This window comes from Equus caballus, chromosome 13 (genome assembly GCF_041296265.1).
Source record: "Equus caballus isolate H_3958 breed thoroughbred chromosome 13, TB-T2T, whole genome shotgun sequence".
Taxonomy (NCBI): Eukaryota; Metazoa; Chordata; class Mammalia; order Perissodactyla; family Equidae; genus Equus; species Equus caballus.
The window spans coordinates 45,720,702-45,739,791 of NC_091696.1; the positions used below are offsets into that span (position 1 = coordinate 45,720,702).

Here is a 19,090-nt window from a genome sequence, read left to right on the forward strand (position 1 = left end):
CCAGATCAATCAAATTCAGGTCTGCTTTTGGTTTCAAGCAGCAAGCCAAGACACAAGATGACTCGCGTGTAAGACCGCTATCAGCGTGCTTGTGCGTTCGTTAGGTTTGCATGCAGAGCGATGGAAGTGGTGCTAATCGATGATGCTATTTATGCTAAATATGGACATTAAATCATTTTAAATTTCCTTCATGGCCACTTGTCTCATGTCCTTTGGAGACTTGATATTTCAGGTGGAGAGAAATAGCCCTCCTGTTTCTTTGTTTTTGTCCTTAAATTCATCTTCCTGAAGAGTTAATTACTCATGTTTTCTCCAGCTTGGAAGTAAATCACTGCTTATTATCTGGAGTGAAATGTTTTCTGATGTTTTGCACACGTAAAGTGTTTGTTTTAAGGCCTGTTTTCCCTTTGGTTATGAAATCATCCAGTGAGCTAACCACGGCCAGTCACCCTGGGGCCCAGGCGGCATGAACTCTGCTTCCATCGTCAGTTTTAATAAATTTCCTCCCTCATTTTTAATTTTGCAATCCCTATTGTCTTGTCTCCAAGGAGAGGAGCTGAGTAAACAGGCAACTTTCCTCTTTTAACTTTGAATTCTAAGTAAAACTTGATGCAGTGCTGCAGTCTGAATCGAGTTCAATCCAGCAAATATTTATGGAACTGGCTTGTGGGTGAACGCTATACCACAGCCAATGGGGGTCACGTGCTTGTGGAAGCCTGGCCAAGCTGCATCTTCTACGGAACTTTGACTTAAGGCAAACTGGGCCGTCACCCACCCCTACAGTCATACAAACGGAGTCTAAGTTCTATTGATTCTGCACTTTGAGACTTCGTGAGTTTGTGCCAGCCTGCCCGCTGTGGCCCTCTGTCATCCAGATTAGTGCAGCTGCCTCCTAACCCATAACTGTGCTCAGAATCTTCTGGGCACAAACCCTGTCTCTGCACCACATTAGGAAGAGGTCTTTTAATGCATCAACCTCATTGGATCACTCCCCTGATTGAAAGTCTCTAATAATCCCCACCCCCACCCCTCTATACACTTCAGATGACCTAAGGATAAAGATAGAACCCTTTAACAAGCCACATACCAACGCTGCTAGTCTGGCTCATAGTTGGAAGTCGCTTCCTTTGGAAAGCATCTTTTGGTTCCCTTCCAGGGAGGGAGCTCTCTGCTTCAATAGCATCCTGGGCTTACCCCCAGCATGGCATTCATCTCAATTTATTGCCACTGAGCTTTGACTTCTCCTCTCCAACCAGACTGGAAGCTCTGAGGATAAGGACCAGGCCTGGATTGTTCACAATTGTAGCTCCAGAGCCTCCTGCAGGGCCTGGCACAGTGTAATGCACCAGGAGCGTGCGTGTTGAGCTCTTGAATGAGCAAGTGAGAGAATTCCAGGGAAACAGAGAATGTTCTGGAGGCACAGAAAATGCAGAAATGAATTGCAGCTGGAGAACGAGTCTCCGAGAGCGAAGTGGTGTTTGAGCTGGACCCACGAAGAATGGGTAGGATTTCAGCTGGTGGAGATGACAAGGAGAGGAATTTAGGGTGGAAGAAACGGCGCAGGAACAGGCAGAGAAGTGGGTGTCATTCAGGGTGAGTTTGGTGAGAAGTGAAGTGTGTGTATCATTGTGGCTGAGCGATGTGTGTGTGTGCTAGTAATGTGTTTATATATAGTTGTGCACATGTGTGTGGATGTGAGTGCATATATGTGTGTATTGTGTGTTTGGGTAGGTATGAGTGTGTGCGTGTGTAGGTGATTGTATTGTTCGTACACATATATACATATATACAACACAACCATGCATACATACATATACACATATACATATGTGAGTGTGTGTTGGTGTAAGTGTATGTGTGTTTGGATGTGCACATGTGTATGTTGTTTTAGTGTGGGAGTACGCATAGTGTGTACGAGAGAGAGATTGAAAAGTATAGAGAGGAGAGAGAGAGGGTAGTGAGGTTGGACCCTCTCTTGTTGGGTCGGTTGATATAGAGGGAAGTCTGGATTTCATTCTGCAGGCAGCATGAGTTAGGGAAGGGTTTGGGTAGGGGTAGATCTGGGACTTTAGTGTTTAGATATATGTTTTTAGGGGCCGATTGGGGAGACCAGGAGACCAGTTACGAGGTGATTTTCATTGTCTCTTGTAAGCATTTCATGAACAGATCAAACGATATCCATAGTCATACCTCTTTGAAAGGAAAACCACCAACATCCATTAACCTAATTTCTTCCAGCCTCTTGCAGCCTCTATGACATCTCTCTGAATTTACCCAGGCATGAAGGGGTGAATATTAACCTACGCCACACAGTTTCTGGAGATGAAATTATTTCTGCTCTGAGAAAATATTGGCTGAATGTTTCCATGAGTAATCAGGGCCCTTTCACAAAACACTTTCCAGGAGCCAAAGAGCAATTAGCTTTCTAAAAGCACTGTATTTAAATTTTATTAATAAGAACGGACAAAAAATCATTACAAAGTTAATTTTGCCTTTTTATATTTCTTTTAACAAAATCGCTTTTCTCCATCAGAGGTCAATTATTTTTCTTTGTCCTCAAAACCTCAGTATATTTGCTGAAAACGCTCAAAGATTTATCACCAAAATTCAGCTTATTTAGAAGGTAAAGATTTTTTTTTCTCCTCCCACACAGCCAGTTTGGGTGTGTTTGGGACTGGTTTTAATTACAAAGAAATCATGATAGAAATAAAAATCGCCTGTCTGCACCTACTTCTTTTGTATAGAGTGTTTATAAGAATTAAAGTTGTGCTAAAAATGGTGACCAATACATAAAAAGTGCCCAGTGAATGTCAACTTTGTTATAAGAGCTCAAGCAATGCCATCATGACTTTATTGCTCTCTTCTCTCTATTTCTTAACTCTGTATTCATTCTCTGATTGGTTCTTCTGTCATGACCACCTATCTTTATAGTCCCAAAAAAAGTCTCAGGGAAAACTCCCATTGGCTCAGCTGAGGTCACACACACATTCCTGAGCCAATCACAGTGGCTTGGGGGTTATGTGTTTTGGGAGGAAGACCCCACAGGTGACGCACCACTGTCGTCACATCCTATCAAGGGGACCCACCATCAAAATGACTCACCCCTGTTGGTATTGGCCTTGATCATCTGGCTGAGGGAGTTTGTCAGCTTTCTGCCCTGTAAAGTTTTTCTTTTTCTTCCCCCAGCAAAAACTTCCAGTTGCATTTCTTTGCTTGTTTAAAAATAAGTCCTGGCTTTAGATCCTGGCTTTGCCACTCTCAAGCCATGTGAACTGAACAAGTTACTTAAACTCCCTGCCTCAGTTTCCTCATCTATGAAATGGAGATAAGAATAAGAGGTATCTTATTCATGGGTCTGTTTTTAGAATTACATGAGTTAATATTTAAAGCTCTCAGAATAGTGGAGGCAGAAAGACTTATTTTTATCCTCTCACGTAATCCTTAGCAACAGCTCCGTAAGGCGGGGGCTATTATTTACCTATAAAAGATGAGGAAGCCAGATTTCAAAGAGGGTGATAGTGACTAAGCAGGGCTTTAGGTTTTCACTGGCCAAGTTCAAATTTCTGCTTTGCCGCTTGTGATGTGACTCGAACAAGGTACTTCATCTCTTCAAGCCTCAGTTTACTCACTACATCACGAGAGTAATCATTGTGCCTTACCTCCTGGAGTTGGTGTGAAGATTGAGTCAGATAATGCATGAAACACCCTCAGCACAGTTCCTGGAAACACACAGTAAAACACTCAATAAATTTTAACCATTGACGTCGTCATCATTGCCCAACGTACAATGGCCGAGTCAGGACTTCAACCCATGCTCTGCTCTAGAAAAGGAGAAAGAGTCAGCTCTGAGTGAAGCCTCAGATTTGGGTACCACTGGCCCTTGGGCAGCACAGAGGTGTCCCAGCCAAGAAGGCTCTCTTGACCCCATTCTTTCTTCTTGGTCTTCTGGCATGGTTCTCAGAACCATCCTACCTACTTCAGAGATAGGCATGTCATTTGGCTGGTCTCTGCTGGCTTTTCTTTCCACATGCACAGCTTCCCTGACATATAGCTGCTCTCCAGAATTAAACATCAGATCATGAGAAGTGATCCCTTCATCCCTTTCCAGTTACCTACTGGTTGCCCTGATCCAAATCAGGAACGAGTTGGGAGGGCAACTTTCCCTGTGCTTTGCATGGAACCTTAGATCTGAAAGACCTTCGAGATCACCTACTCCAAACCCACCTCCCTCTTCCCTGTTGCAGGCGAGGAGACTGAGACCCAAACAATGAGGTCAAAGGTCAAGGGCATGTCATAGCAGAAACTCAGGTCTCTATTTCATCAGCCAGTGCTTCTGCTACAAAGGCTCACCATTTTCCCAAAGAAAGGCTTAATAAATGTTGGGTTAGTGATCAATGGTACCACATATGGAGAACTTGCTGTGTGCCAGGAACTGTGTATTCTGGGACATTTGCCATCATTATCTCACTCATAACCCCCAAATAGCATGTGAAATGGAAATATTTTCATTTTGTGGTTGAAGGAACTGAGGTTCAGAAAGATTATGTGACTTGCACAAGGCCACACAGCTAAGGGCAGTGGTGGGATTTGAACATGTCTGTCTGTCTGACCCCTAAGCCCATGGTGTTAGTGATTCTGAACGCTTTCCCTCTGTGCCAGATGAGAGAGAGAAGAGAGGGGCCCGGTAGCAATGAAGCTGACCCCTGAAAATCAATGGGATCCACATGTACACATACATGCACGTGTATCCAACACACACGCACAAGTGCACTCTCTTGTCCTGGTCGTGTCTAACGCTAACCAGAAGTTTGGCAAGTTGTCCTAGGACTTCATTTTCCCTTTGAGCTCCAGAAATAGGACCACGTGTTTGACAGCAGCTGTATCGTTTCACTTGCTTTGATGCATTGAAAACTTACCCAGGAAGCTTTCATTTCTGGCAGAAATGTGGTGCAACCCTGAAACCCGCTAACTTTTCTGGGTAACTCATATGGGTCAGGACTGCTGATCTCAAGTTAAAGACTCCGCCAAGTGCAGTGTGCACGATTCTGGAAGGGACTGGGAGCAAGAAGGAGGTCCAGTTTAGAGACTAGCAGGGGAGTCACCATCGGATCAAAGGTGGGGGGAGAGAGAGAGATTGACGGCTACCATCTTCAGAGCACACAAGGGTCTTCTGTTTTGGACACAACTTTAAAAAAAGGCACATGGAGCATTCTTTTTCCATACCCATTTAATGCTTATGAAAACTGAGGCAAGCAGAGATGGTGTGATTTGACTGAGACTGAGGTTTCTTCTCAAAACAGAGTTTATTCTGTTGACTCTTTTTGTCCTTGTGAACAGCTCAGAGTAGCTGGAGTCCCTTTTAAATGGTGTCAGCCTGAAAGTATTGGCTCTTTCTGGAAAATGTAATACCTAGAGGCTATTCAGACAGCCACCCTCAACGGCTCCAAGTCTGGGAGGCTCAAGTTGAAGTAAGAGGGAGAGAACATGGGTTCTTGACACTTCAGTATTGTGCATACGGTGCAAGATTTCACAGCTGAGGCACATATGGACACGTCGATCAATCCACCGGCATTTTCTGAATCATAAACCTTTTTAAAAATGCACTTTGTTCATTCCATCAAAAACCGTCCAATAAGCCCCTCCTCATGCCAGGCCCTAAGTTAGAAGCTGTAGACATAGAGACCCATCGCCATATATATAACATCCCTATAGACAGGGGATCATAGTCTAATGACTGAAACATACACATAAACACATAGACTGTTGAGGAATAATATTGTGAAGCAGATGGAGATTAGATGCTTGAATCAAAGTAAGGATTTATGAGTGAAATGACAGGATGTCTGGGATTTCCTTCAATACAGTATGGGAGAGGTGGGTGGGAGTATAAATGAAACAAGATTAACCACGAGTTAGTCACTAATGAAGCTAGATAATGGGAATATGGAGATTCATGCTACTATTCTACTTTTGTATGAGTTAAAATTTTTCTGTAATTAAAAAAGAAAAAAAAAGAATCAAGGAGGCAAAGAGCTGCCACCTTCAGGCAGGTTGTATATGGACATATATTCATGATGACTTCCATATATCATTGTCCATTTTTGGCTGGATTAGACTAGATTAGCTCTTAGGGTAAATCTCAACTCCTTAACAGGACCTACAAGGTTTTACATCATCTGGCCCCTGCCTGCCTGGAGTGCTCTCCTTTCTTCTGTTTTCCCTTTACCCCCAACCCTCTCATCTTGGATCCCATTGCAGCTTAAGTGCCACCTCCTCCAGGAAGCCTGCTGTGATTTCTTTCCCCCTCTTTCCTCTCTTAGACCCATTTTTTCTTTCTTCCTCCCAGCTTGCATGATGTATATTTTTGTAGGATTATTTGACTTGTGTCTGTCTCCCTAATGAGCATAAAAAATTCCATACAAGCAAAAACTTTGCTGTTTGTGCTACAGTATCCTTAGTGTCTAGCACAGAGCTCGACACCTAGTAGCCACTTGATAAATACTTGTCAAATGAATGAATCTCTGTTAAACCTGTCTACAAACAGTGGACTCAGTTATAGTCCCATATAAATAAGGACTTAGGAGAGGAATGTGAAGGATGTCTGCCCTCCCACATGTGGTATATAAAATCTTGGAGTTGGGTTTTTTGGCATTTGGAATGGGAGCCCATCAGGCTCCGAGAAGGAGGTAACAGCTCTCAGGATCTAGGACAGTGTTTACACAGCAGCTTCCACCCCGGATCAAGTTTGTCCAGCCACCATTTGCTTCCACCCTCCTTGGCCGACCCATGGGTGCTTACTTAGACGTGTCGGGAAGGGAGAGAGGAACTTAGAGAAGATTGAGGAAGTTATTGCACCCTGGGAACCCATAAACCTTGGCAAACTCTCTCTCCATGAGTCAGCCTTGGGCTGGAACTTTGGCCTGCCTCCCTTGGGGTAGGGTATGTGATGTGGTCCGTGACATCACCAAAGATCCTACTGGGTAAACGGTCTTTGCCTCTGTTTATGTTATCCCGGGACTTTCAGAGCTGTTTCTGCAAGGGAGGAAGGGTCTTGGAGCTGTAACATGATTCCTGCAGATCAGTTCGTAGGAGTGCTAGGGGGAAAGCACTCTTGGTTTCAGACAACCCCATGTTATGGCTCTGCTTCTATCGCTTACTGCTGTGTGAGTTTGAACAGGTTACATAACCTCTCTGTGCTTCAGTTTCCTGGACTGTGAAGCTGGATTAATAATCCTTACCACGTAGGCTTTGTGGGGATTAAACTAAGTGGTATATTGGCACGTTTCCTGACTACACTGACGTGCTCAAAAGTGACGTTGCTATAATTATAGCATCAAATGCTATGGTGGAGATAGATGCAAGGTTCTATATTGCTGGGGAAGGCAGGAAAGTCTTTACAGATTAGGTGATATTTGAGCTAAATCTTAAATGCTAACTATTACAACAGTAATAAAATAAGAACAGCTCCCATGTATCTTCCATACTAAATTCTGTGCTCGATGCTTCGCGTACATTTTAGGCTCATTCAAATCTCACTACAGACCTGCAAGGAGTATCCTGTCATTAGCCACATTTCACAGAGAGGGGAAGTGAAGCTCAGAGAGGTTAAGTGACTTTCCCCAGGCTACTGAGCTAGTGTATGAGGCCAGGATAAACAGTTCTGTTTGACTCCAAAAGCCATTCTCTTACCCACTGAACTACCCAGCCCCTGGAAAGAAAAGAGATTGGTATAAGGGGTTGGTGTAACATGTCCCAGAAGGAAAGGCTTGGTTATCTCTTCGTCTATTTGCATCTTTATTATTATTGGTTTGGTCTGTCCCGCAGCCGAGTGATAGTTCCAAGAAGGCAGGAGTCGTTCTGTTTATCCATCATTGTCCCCAGGCTGGTGCCAGCTCATAGTTGGTATTCAATAAATCTATGTTGAACGAGTGAAGAATTTGATGGAGTCAACATGCTCTCCCACTTGTGTTACACATCACAGCATGGGTGAACGAACGCATTTGTTTGACCAAATTACTCTCCTGCCCGTCTTCTCTTTAAGAGGAGGGTATCAGCGAAGCCGGGCGATTTTGTAATTGGCCACATGGGATGTTTCTCTACCAGCAGCAGGAATTTTCCAGTCCAAATGATGAGGTAATCTTGCAGGGGCATGATGGCCTTCTCTCCCGGGACCCCATCACCTCTCCCGGTGTCCAGCATGTCTGACATCTCTTTAAGGGCCCAAGATTCATTTCTGGAGACACTTACATTACAGGAGGAGAGGGGACTGGGTCACGTCAACACAGACAAGCCAGGACTCGGCACTTAGCTTTCAGATGAGGCGTTTTCCTGGAAGTTGGTATTACAAATGAAGCGCTCACCTGTGGTGTCAAGCAGTCGCGCGTGGGAGCAGGAGGAGGAAGCAGAAAGTGTGATGCTGGGGGCAGCTGTCTCCCGGTCTGTGTGTGAACAGTGCCAATAAGCTGTCAAGTAAAATTAAGGTTCAAAACGTACAGCCTTCAGTTTGATTTCGCTGAGATGCTGACTGCTGCTCGGAGGAAATGCGGTCGATTCTGTTTTGACAGCTGTTGATGTACGTTAAGCACTAGAAGTCTCCACTCTGTGCCGGATTAATAAAAGTTCACCTGAATTTGCGACTTAAATAGAATCCTATCTGAGCCTGGAGTGACGCTGTTTCTCCTTCCCCCACCCGCTCCGTCCCCCTTCTGTGGTCTCTCCTGCTAAGTCTGCCTTCCTTTTTTCGCTCTTTGATTTCATCTTCCTCTTCCCTTTCCTCTTTTTCTTTCTCTTAGCACCTTTTAAAATCTTTCTCCTTTTCATCGTCTCTCTTTTATTCTTAAAAGAAAAGGTATAGAGTCTCTACTATGTGCCACACGTTGTGTTGTCTGCTTTTCACAAATTGCCTTATCTAATCCCCACGACATCCTTATAAAGTAGGTACAGTTGTGCCTGTTTACAGAGGAGAAAACAGACGCTCCTAGTGGTTCAGAGAGCTTGCCTGGGTTGCACAGTGAGTAAGCGGCGGAGTTGGGGATTCACGTCCAAAGCTCTTTGATTCTAAAAGTCCATGCTGTTTTCAAGACATCAGAGGTCCTGAACTCTGGCAGAACGCTAGAATCACCTGGGAAGTTCTAAAAGTATGAGGCTTAGGCACCACCCCCGTACTTAATTAGTCTGGGGAGGTTCCAGGGCATGGGGGCTGCCCAATATTCTGCTTTTCACTTATCCCCACTTTTCTTGGCGTATAAACACATGTGTATGTTGAGGTAGGTAGCCGAGAAACCCTTAAGATGGATGGGATTCTTCTCCATGCCTCTTACGTGGAAGGACTTGCCTTTCTAGAAGCCAGCGGTCCAAGAAAGCGAAGCGTGACTCTGTCTTTGTGACGCAGGTGGGCAAGTGGGAGAACCAAACGCTGAGCCTGAGGCACGCCGTGTGGCCGCGGTACAAGTCCTTTTCGGACTGTGAGCCGGATGACAACCATCTGAGCATCGTCACCCTGGAGGAGGCCCCCTTTGTCATCGTGGAAGACATAGATCCGCTGACCGAGACGTGCGTGAGGAACACGGTGCCGTGTCGGAAGTTCGTCAAAATCAAGTGAGTCCAGGGGTGCTGTGGGTTCAGTGTGTCTTATCCTTTAAAATAGCACGTATCGTTGATAGTAATGAGATCTATGAAACAATAATAAAATGCATTATGAAATATACTCTATTATAATAGGTATAATATAATCATGGATTTTTAAAGAGACTTAATACCTGGAACTACACCAAGTGCTTTGCATTATTTAATTCCAACAACAGCAGTATGAAGTAAACGGTTTTGCCCATTTTAAACATAAACACTAAGTTACGGGGAGATTTAAGAAACACGTTCGAAGCCATCCAGCTAGTAAGTGGAACAAGTCCATCTGACTCCACCACCATGTTCTTAACCACTGTGCTGAATCAACCCTCCCCTTCAATCTATCCTTAAATAATCATCTCTTGTGTCTTTTTCTGGCTGCTCCCTCCCCCAAGTCTGCACCTTCCACTTCCTTCCATCTCTTTTGTATTTCCAAGATCCAAATTTTTCAAAAGTTTTCACAACTTCTGTCCATTTGGGGGTCAACATACACCTTGCATATGACTTTCTGATGTGATCAAGGTGGACCTGCCCTCCTGGCGGTCTCCTAGGTCACCAGCAGCAAGCAAGCATTGCATCTGGGTCATTTCCTCTTTCGTGATGGCTGAAGAAAGAGCTGATTTTTTTTTTTTTTTATCAGAGCCTCTGGTGAAGGTTCTCCCTAATCTATAAACCCTTTGAAGAAGCCTGAGACTTCATAGCCGAGTCCAAGACCCCGATTATAGTCTTTGCTAATGAAAACATACACAAAAGTATCATCCCTTTGGGGGTTTCACAAAAGGAAAAGGCCTACCATTGGATGGAAATCTCCCTTCTTTCTGAGTATTTTCTGATTGCCTCCTTTCACCTAGCAAACTCTTGCTTGTCCTTTAAGTCTTAACCACTCCCTCCCCAAGTTGGGTTTATTCTCCCCGCTTCCACGGAGCCTGGGTGTGTCTCCATGTCTCAGTCAGCTCAGGCTGCTGGAGCAAATGACCCCAGACTGAGTGGCTTAAACAGAAGACATTTATTTCTCATAGTTCTGGAGGCTGGGAAGCCCACAGTCAAGGTGCCGGCAGGTCCCCGAGTCTGATGAGGGCGCTCTGGTTTGCAGATGTCTGTCTTCTCATTGGATCCTCTCGTGTGGAGAGCAGAGAGAGAGGAAGAAAGCTGTCCTGTCTCTTCTTATAAAAACCTGCGTCCTATCCACAAGGGCTTCACCCTCATGACGCATGACCTCCCAAAGGCCACACCTAGTACCATCACATTAGAGTTTCAACATGTGAATTGGAGGGGACACAAACATTCAGTCCATACCACGCTGTCTCTATCTCTATCACCTGTTTTTATGGCTTATAGTTTGTCTGCATTTCCCCCTAGGGTATCAACTGCCTAAATATAGGGAATGTGGCTTATTGACCTTTTTACCCCCAGTGACAAGCAAAGAACGTGACATACCAATGCGAATGAACGATCAAGGGAATGGATACTTTTCCTCCCACGTTCCAGATTCCAACTCAAGTTATTATTATACAGGATGCAAATCCCCAGAGCTCCACACTTGGGATAAAGATAATTTTTTAAAAATACGATTGCTAAATGTATTATGAAGGCACATTTTGGTTTGGAGAAAATTTCCTTTCGTCAACGAGCAGCCTCTGTGGAGTTGAAACTCTGAAGAGATGAGTCAACAAATAATGATCAGCCTTTTTGGAGTTGTCAGCCTTTTTGGGGTTGAAATTCTGAATGGATTAGTCAATAAATAAATATGCAATAAGCACAGTTTTTGAGGCAGGCACAGTGCTAGGCTCAGGCGGATTACATGCATGGACAGGGAAGACAAAGGACAAGGACCTGGCAGTCATGGAGCATAAACAGCTAAAAAACAGCTCAACCAATGAAAGACCAGGACAGCTCCATGTTAGGGTAAACGTCGTGAAGGATGTAAATAAGGTGGTCTGAGGAGAGAGTGACTTGAAGTATGTGGGGCTCCTTTAGCTCACAGAGGTAAGATTTAAGGTCACATATAAAGGATGAGAAGGAGCCAAGTGTGTGAAGAACTGAGAGAAGAGCCTTCCTGGTAGAGAGAACAGCAGGTGCAAAGGCTCTGAGGGAGGAGAGGTGGGCCTGTTTGGGAGACAGAAGGAAGCCTAGTGTAGGACTATATAGTAATGAGCCGGGGGACACTGGAAGGGGTAATGTGAGAAAGTTATTAAGGGAGGTTTTGGTTTGGGTGGGGGCTCTTTGCACAGCACTTGGTCAGATGGAGAAAGCAGAGTGGTGGCGTAGGTCAAGAGCGTCTCCTCGGTAGGGGCCTCCTTTGTGATAACAAGACTCCTCTGTTTCTATGGAGCCAATCAGGTAGGGCTCTTGTGCCTCACAATCAACAATAGGAGTTTAAAGTCTTTAAAATCAGAAGCCTTGGAGCTGAAAACAATAGATCAACAAGTCCTGAGTCACATTCGAATGGAGAAAATGAACCTCCCGATGATTACTCTCTTTAGAAGAACTGACTTTTCTATTGAGGAATATAGACAGATTACCAGGTCCAAATTCACCTTTTTGGCTCCTGTGGGAGGTGGCAGCTCACTGTTTTCCTAGGTGAGATTCAAGTCTTTGTCTTACCCTAAAGCCATAGAAAATGACTAAGATCCATTAATCCCAACATGAATACAGCTCAGATTCATCGCATTTCCTAAAGGTAACATCTCTGAGGCAGGCTGACTGGTTCCAAAAAGGATTCCTCTTAGATAACATGGTTATATTTGTTTTCTGGTGATTTCTCCCAGGGAAACCCTTTGTCTCTCACTTCTGGTAAATGAGGAGCCTTGAGGGCACACATCAGTCTTCCCAAAAAACCAAGTAATAGGTAATGAGCTGAGAAATCAGACTTTTCTTCTAACCTGTTCATTGGATGTTAAGGCATGAAGAGAAAATTGAGGAAAAATGATCTGGCTTGATACGTAGGGAGAAATGGCCATACTGATTAATTATTCCCCAAACTGTCACATCATTGGTGAGAAGAGGGCCAATGTATTTTTCAGTGCTTATGTGAGAGGTGCTTCAGATGCTTTATTTTGTTTAATCTTCCCAACCATCCTTCAAGGTCAGTGCCCAGCATCTCAATTTACAAATAAGTAAACCGAGGCTCTGTGAATGAAGAGACTCGTCTGAGTTTCCATGGTGCTTAGGAGCAGACCCAGGATCTGAAAGCAGCGCTGTCTGACTTGCATGGCCATGCTCACATCCCCTGGCCACACTGGGAAATGGTAGAGCTGGGGAATTGCATCATTTATTGGATCCCTTTCCCTATATTGTTTTTATGAGCCACCCTTTCTTTTGGGTGATGGTGGCGAGCTGAGGGAGATTGCATGGGTACCATTTCTCTCGGATGTCTATGTGGTTAAGTCACACCCCCTCCTCACGCATGTGGGGGCTGTGATAGGAACCAACAAAATTCCCACTTACAAGCTGGTCTGTGTTTCTAGACTCTCCATGATAAATTCAACTGTCACATTTGCTACTTGTCCTTTTCGTCCCGTGTCCTCAGGGCCTAGTTCCCTGTCCTACAGAGTTGGTACTCAGTGGCTGCTTGTTGGGTGAAAATGCATCAATGACCATCAGTACCTAGAAATGCACCTAGTGTTAGGGGTTTGGGGGGATAATTAACTCATAAACTGCCTAAGGTTCCCAGTGAGGCCAAAGAACTGTGTAAGTGACTATGTGCCTGTGATCTTGAAGCTTAAATCTGGGACTTTTGTAACTCCTGTCCAACCCTCCTGGGAATCTGGACCAGGTGAAGGAAGAGGCTGTGATAGAAGAAGGGAAGGAGCAGAGAGTGAAGGAGACACAAATGGGAAGAGGTGGAGACGAGGCATTGATGCATGGCCTGTAGTGGCCAGGATGAAAAAGAGAGAATTTGATTTTGACACATTTTTCAAAGAGCCACAGATACCAAGAAGAAAACTGTATCTGGACATGCCATTAATTTAGAGTACTTAGGACACATTTCTATCATATTTATGGCAGTTGTAATTCCAGCCTGATGCCCTCTGCTCTGGGAAATTGGTGGGACTAGAGAAGATACCTAATTCCTATTACACTACAGAGTTGAGCCTACCAATCACCATATGTAAATATACACAGATGTGGCCTCCCAAGGCTCCTAAGCTGAGGGCAGAAGGGTCAGAGCAGGTCATCCAACCTGCTCGCTAGAGAGTTAAGTCTTTATTGTGGTATAGTGGTCGTGGCTGGCAGAAGTGGGTTGGTGGAGCAGGGATCAGGGATAGGATAGGAGGGAGGCAATGTGAAGGCAGCAGTCCATGATAGGTGATCTGTGATCCTCAGATAAGGAAAGCATTAAGAACAAGATGTCATTTTGCAACCCACTTCCATTATTCAAAGTTATATTGTCAAGTCTATCCATATTCGTGGGTATAGTAGATATACACCAATGGTGTTTGATGTGTGTGTGTATCCAATTATATATGCAGTATATACTCACCGTAGATCATTTTGGGGGGAAAAAAGCTAAAAAAATGGAAAAGAGAAAAAAACCATTTCTCACCATTCAAAAACAGCTATGCTTCATATTTCATTGTTCTTCCATCCAGATATTTCATGAGTTCACCTGTTATTATATAGTCATGTATCTCATAATGATGTTTCAGTCGATGACGGACTGCATAGATGATGGTGGTCCCATAAGATTAGTACCATAGAGCCCAGGAATGTAGTAGGCTGTACCATCTAGGTGTGTGTAACTACACTCTATGATGTTTGCACAATGACGATATCGCCTAACGATGCATTTCTCAGAAGGCATCCCCCTTGGTAAGTGATGCGAGACCGTAGCTATGATCATTCTGTATGTATCACTGCGTAACCTACTTTTTTCATCTGATGTGGTAACTTCAGTATTTTCCCATTATGATGCTGGATATCCATAAACGTCACTTTAGTGCTTAGGTAACATTCCAACGTGTAGATGTGCCAGCAATGGAATGTTCACACAGAGCACTTATCTCATGACATGCATGACTCAGTGACAGAGAGTTGAGCTAACAGAATGCTCCAGTCCAGGTGGAATCGAGTGTGTTGCCCAGGGAGGTCTTGATCTTCCTGGAGGAGTTGTCTAAGTACTTGTCGCTCCAATTGGGAGGACCCTTGCTTCCTTACCTTTTAAAGACATTCCCGATTTTTGTGGGCATCCTTTGAGGATGACTTGGTCGGTTGAATAATGCAAGGTGACTGGCACAACCAAGCTAACGTTAGTAGATTAGGATAGCTTTTAAGAGGTGTACACTCTGTATTTTAATAGGGCTTTTTCCTGATCAAGGACATTGCTATTTAATAGTGTCGCCTTTTGTACTTCCCTGCCTGTAGGGCGGGAGGGAAAAGATTATGAATGAGCTCTCATTTGACAGATGACTCGATCAAGAGACATTAAGTCCAAGGACTCAGGTGCAGAATAGACCCTGGTCCCCTGATTCTTACCTGAGGAGTTTTCCTCAGCAAGGAAGGTGCCTTTCCTAAGTAAGGTGCTCTTACTTCTTCCCTTTGGTTGCAAATTTTTATCTGCAATGATAGGATAAAGAAAAACTCTTCCTTCCCCTGAGAATTTCACATCTTCCTCTCTTCCATTTTCCAATAAGTTTTTATAATTCAATTTAGATCAGATGACTAAACTCTGGTCTAAAGACGTTGTATGTGTTACAAACTTTTAAAAATAAGAGGTAGTAACTTTCATCTGTGTAATAAGGCTGTGAATACTACCTCAGTAAGAGAAATGTCATGGAAATTAACCCAACAATTAATAGAAAGCATTTAGCACAGTGCGTAGCTAATAGTAATTACTCAATAAATGTTAGCTATTGTCATGAATACCATTGTAACTAGGAACACTTCCTATTTTCACTGTCATAAACTCACTGCATGAACTTGGAAAAGCCACTTCCTCATTTTGAGCATCAATTTCCCATATGAAAAATAGTAGAAGAGGGTAGCCAATGATTGTGAACAAATTCTCCAGTACTAATATTCTATGGTCTTGGGATTTTCTCTACAGCAATTCAACCAATGAGGGAATGAATGTTAAAAAATGCTGCAAGGGGTTCTGCATCGATATCCTCAAGAAGCTTTCCAGAACTGTGAAGTTTACTTATGACCTTTACCTGGTGACTAATGGGAAGCATGGCAAAAAGGTTAACAACGTGTGGAATGGAATGATCGGTGAAGTAAGTTATCTTTTCATCCCCGGGGCTCTCCTTCAGACTTAGGACCTGAGGTCCTCAGGGAAGATGGGAAGGATAAATAATGGTACTGCTCACTTTTTGCCTCGCACCAGGTGGTCTATCAGCGGGCAGTCATGGCCGTAGGCTCACTCACTATCAATGAGGAACGTTCTGAAGTGGTGGACTTCTCCGTGCCCTTTGTGGAGACAGGAATCAGTGTCATGGTTTCGAGAAGCAATGGCACCGTCTCACCTTCTGCTTTTCTAGGTATGCGACCATCATTATCACTCTTGCTCTCCTACAAGGAATTATAGGTATTTTGTCTTGTTTGCTCAAAAGATGGAACTAGATAGGACCTTGTTCAGTTCCATTTTAACCACATCAGCATATTCCAGAGCACGTTGCATTTGAGTTATTCCAATTCACTTTTTTCCCCAGTTAATGTCTTTCATTTATCTTTAACTAGGAAAGATCTGCTGAAAATACAATGACATATTCAGATAGTGGCCTTGATTGTGTAGAATGTAGATTGCTAGATATATTTCTTGGAGCCTTGGAACCATTTAAAAAATAAACCTGTCTGTCCACAGTTAATCTAAATCAGCCCATAAACCTTTATTTAGCATCCACATACTCATCTTCCATCGTTCACTGGAGTGAAAGTCATTTATTTACTGCATGGAGAGTGAAAATAATGACGACTGCACGATGATTTATACTGTACTCTGATAAACAAAACAGAAATAGTCTGAAGAGGATACACTGATTCAAAATTAATGGAATCATATTTCATTTGACTCTGTTTTAAGCTGAATGATTTGTAAAGGAGGAAAGTCTTTTTAACTATTTCATAAATTTATGTCTTTACATAAAAGGTTTTTTTTGAAAGCAAGATAAATCTATATTTTCTATCATCTGGTTTCCTTTAGCACTATAAGTATATATGCATTAGGCAGCCTGGCTAGAGTAGTTGAAATCGTGAAACATACCCAACGGTTATTTATTCTTTCTTTAAAGGAAAGTGTTGTGTTCAGTATTTGGTTATCATCAGTGGTTTTTGATAGTGAAGATCATGGAATTCAGATTAACTTCCCCTCCGTACCCCCATATCAGTGGGTTTGTCTCAAATTTGGGATGGTTAAGATAAACATTGATCTCTAGCAGAAAACCACATGAGAGAGAGAAAACAGTTAACTAAAGCCAACTAAATTTCATACATTTTTCCAGAGATAAAAAAAACTTTTGTCTATTAAGGAATTAGAACTGCAGACTAGACCCAATCTGTGGGCAGCAACTCCAGCCCATGCTCTTATTCTTCCACTGTCTTCATTGACGGGTACTGTCAGCATCCAGTGACACTTTTTATGTTTCATTCTCTTGAGTGAAATGTTGACTAACAGGATTTTGGATACTGCCTCACTCACAGAGACATATGGATTTACTATTTTCATTTTTGATAATCCATTTAAGCTGTTGAAATCCTTACCACTCACTGGCTTTGATTTTGCACTCGCTTCAATTTTCATAACCTTTGTTGGAGTAATGTGAACCTTGACAAACATACACTTCATTATCTTCCTTTTGTGCCTGTGTCTGGTATGGATAATGATGCCTGTATCTTACTAAGGGAGCCTCACTCTGCCACGAAAAATGCAACTGACTGATATTGACAACACGTGCAGAATCTTAATAACTGTTGGGTAGACTCTCACTCATTAGTCACTCCTAATCATCTTTTCCCCACTTCTTATCAGACACTTTGGGGAACTTTGGCCCTGGAGATTAAGAGAGGATTGGAGGAAGTGAGTCCATGGAAAAAATGGAAAAGAGATCTGTTTCTTTTCTCAAGTTGTCCACATATCTCCTTAGTGAGCTAGAGAGAACTTTTTTCCAGTTCAATCAGAGAGAAAATAATATCAATTGTCTTATAAAAATGGGTCGCTGATATTCAATCTGGCCTCAACCCAGTTTTCCTAGATTCTTATCTTATCTGCATTAGTAGAACATTTCCATAGAAAGTCGTGTTTTTGCTAAATTTAGGCAAACCTCCTTTTCCCCCTACTTTTCCGACTGTCTTAAAAATAAAATTAAATTGTAGCTAGAGAAAACTATTTTCAAAGCTGTTTTAACACAGTAGACTTAAAATTTTTCCTAGTCACTAAATTACATCCCTATTCGATTGACTATGGACCCCCTTATTTACCATCATTATCTGCAGGTTTTGAAAGTCATAATGAACCGTGCTAAGCTACATTTTCCCATTCACTGGCTCAGTCATCTGGAAGAGCCAAAACATTCGAAATCTGATTGCATTGCTCTTCGTTATTTCCTATTCTCTCTCTGCAAACTCCATTAACTCACTTCAGAAACCCTTGCAGGTAATGCCTCTGAGCTTTTGTGTAAAAATGTAACCAGCGACTCTTCAAGGACAGAGAGGACATCTCTTGCAATATTTCCATTCACTTAATTCTAACGACTTTCCAGGCAGGTTCGATTCTTTGATCCAAAGAAACGCTGACCTGGAGTCTCCTAGATCGAAGTTCCTTCATGGACAAATGTTGAATGTGTTTTAAGCCAGTAGAGGATGTAATCCAGAGCAATCTAAAAATATTTCTGGGTCACTCCTTAGACATTATACATAGTGCTTCACTATTGCTCTAATGCTTTTCTTCGTTGTGGGGTGTGTGTGTTTGTGTGTGTGTATGTGTAGTGTCTGAGAATAGCAATCCTTCAGAGCACTAGTAGTACCTAAATTCTTAAAACCGGAATACTGCAGCAGAATCCCTTTGTCTCTGTGCCATGCTCACAAGTCAAGGGAGAGATGTCACTTCCAAGTGAGAAAACATCTGGGATCAGCTTCTTGATCAGCTCCCACCTAATTTTCTGACCAGTTAGTGACTAGGATGCATCAACTGCCAAATAAAGTCCGCTGTAGGTTTGCAGATTCTGACATGTGAATAGAAGAATTCAGTGAAGATTTCCCCTAATATTTTTTGTAATGTCATCACAACCTGCAGAGAAAAGGAAGTTATCAGATTAACAAGTGCGTGCATGTTTTAAACCAGGATGACTTTGTCAGGACCCTGGACAACACACCATGCCCACCACCAATTCTGGCTTTAACCATGGAATCAAACAGCTATTCCATTTAATTCGTTGTGTGTATACAGTGTGCAACACACATCATCAACTGTGTATATTACCTGTATATGCTCATTTACTCATCACAATGATCCTCCTCCAGTAAGACACGC

General features: G+C 43.0%; 1 protein-coding gene across 1 annotated transcript in view; it reads left to right on the forward strand.

Annotated features, from left to right (window-relative positions):
* The window catches only part of GRIN2A (glutamate ionotropic receptor NMDA type subunit 2A), a 361,399-nt gene that overhangs the window by 276,846 nt on the left and 65,463 nt on the right, over positions 1 to 19,090 (forward strand). Inside the window, exons 6-8 of the mRNA XM_023616336.2 lie at positions 9,392 to 9,597; positions 15,671 to 15,839; positions 15,950 to 16,103. Of these exons, the coding sequence (XP_023472104.1) occupies positions 9,392 to 9,597; positions 15,671 to 15,839; positions 15,950 to 16,103 (529 nt within the window). The remainder of the gene's footprint in view (positions 1 to 9,391; positions 9,598 to 15,670; positions 15,840 to 15,949; positions 16,104 to 19,090) is intronic.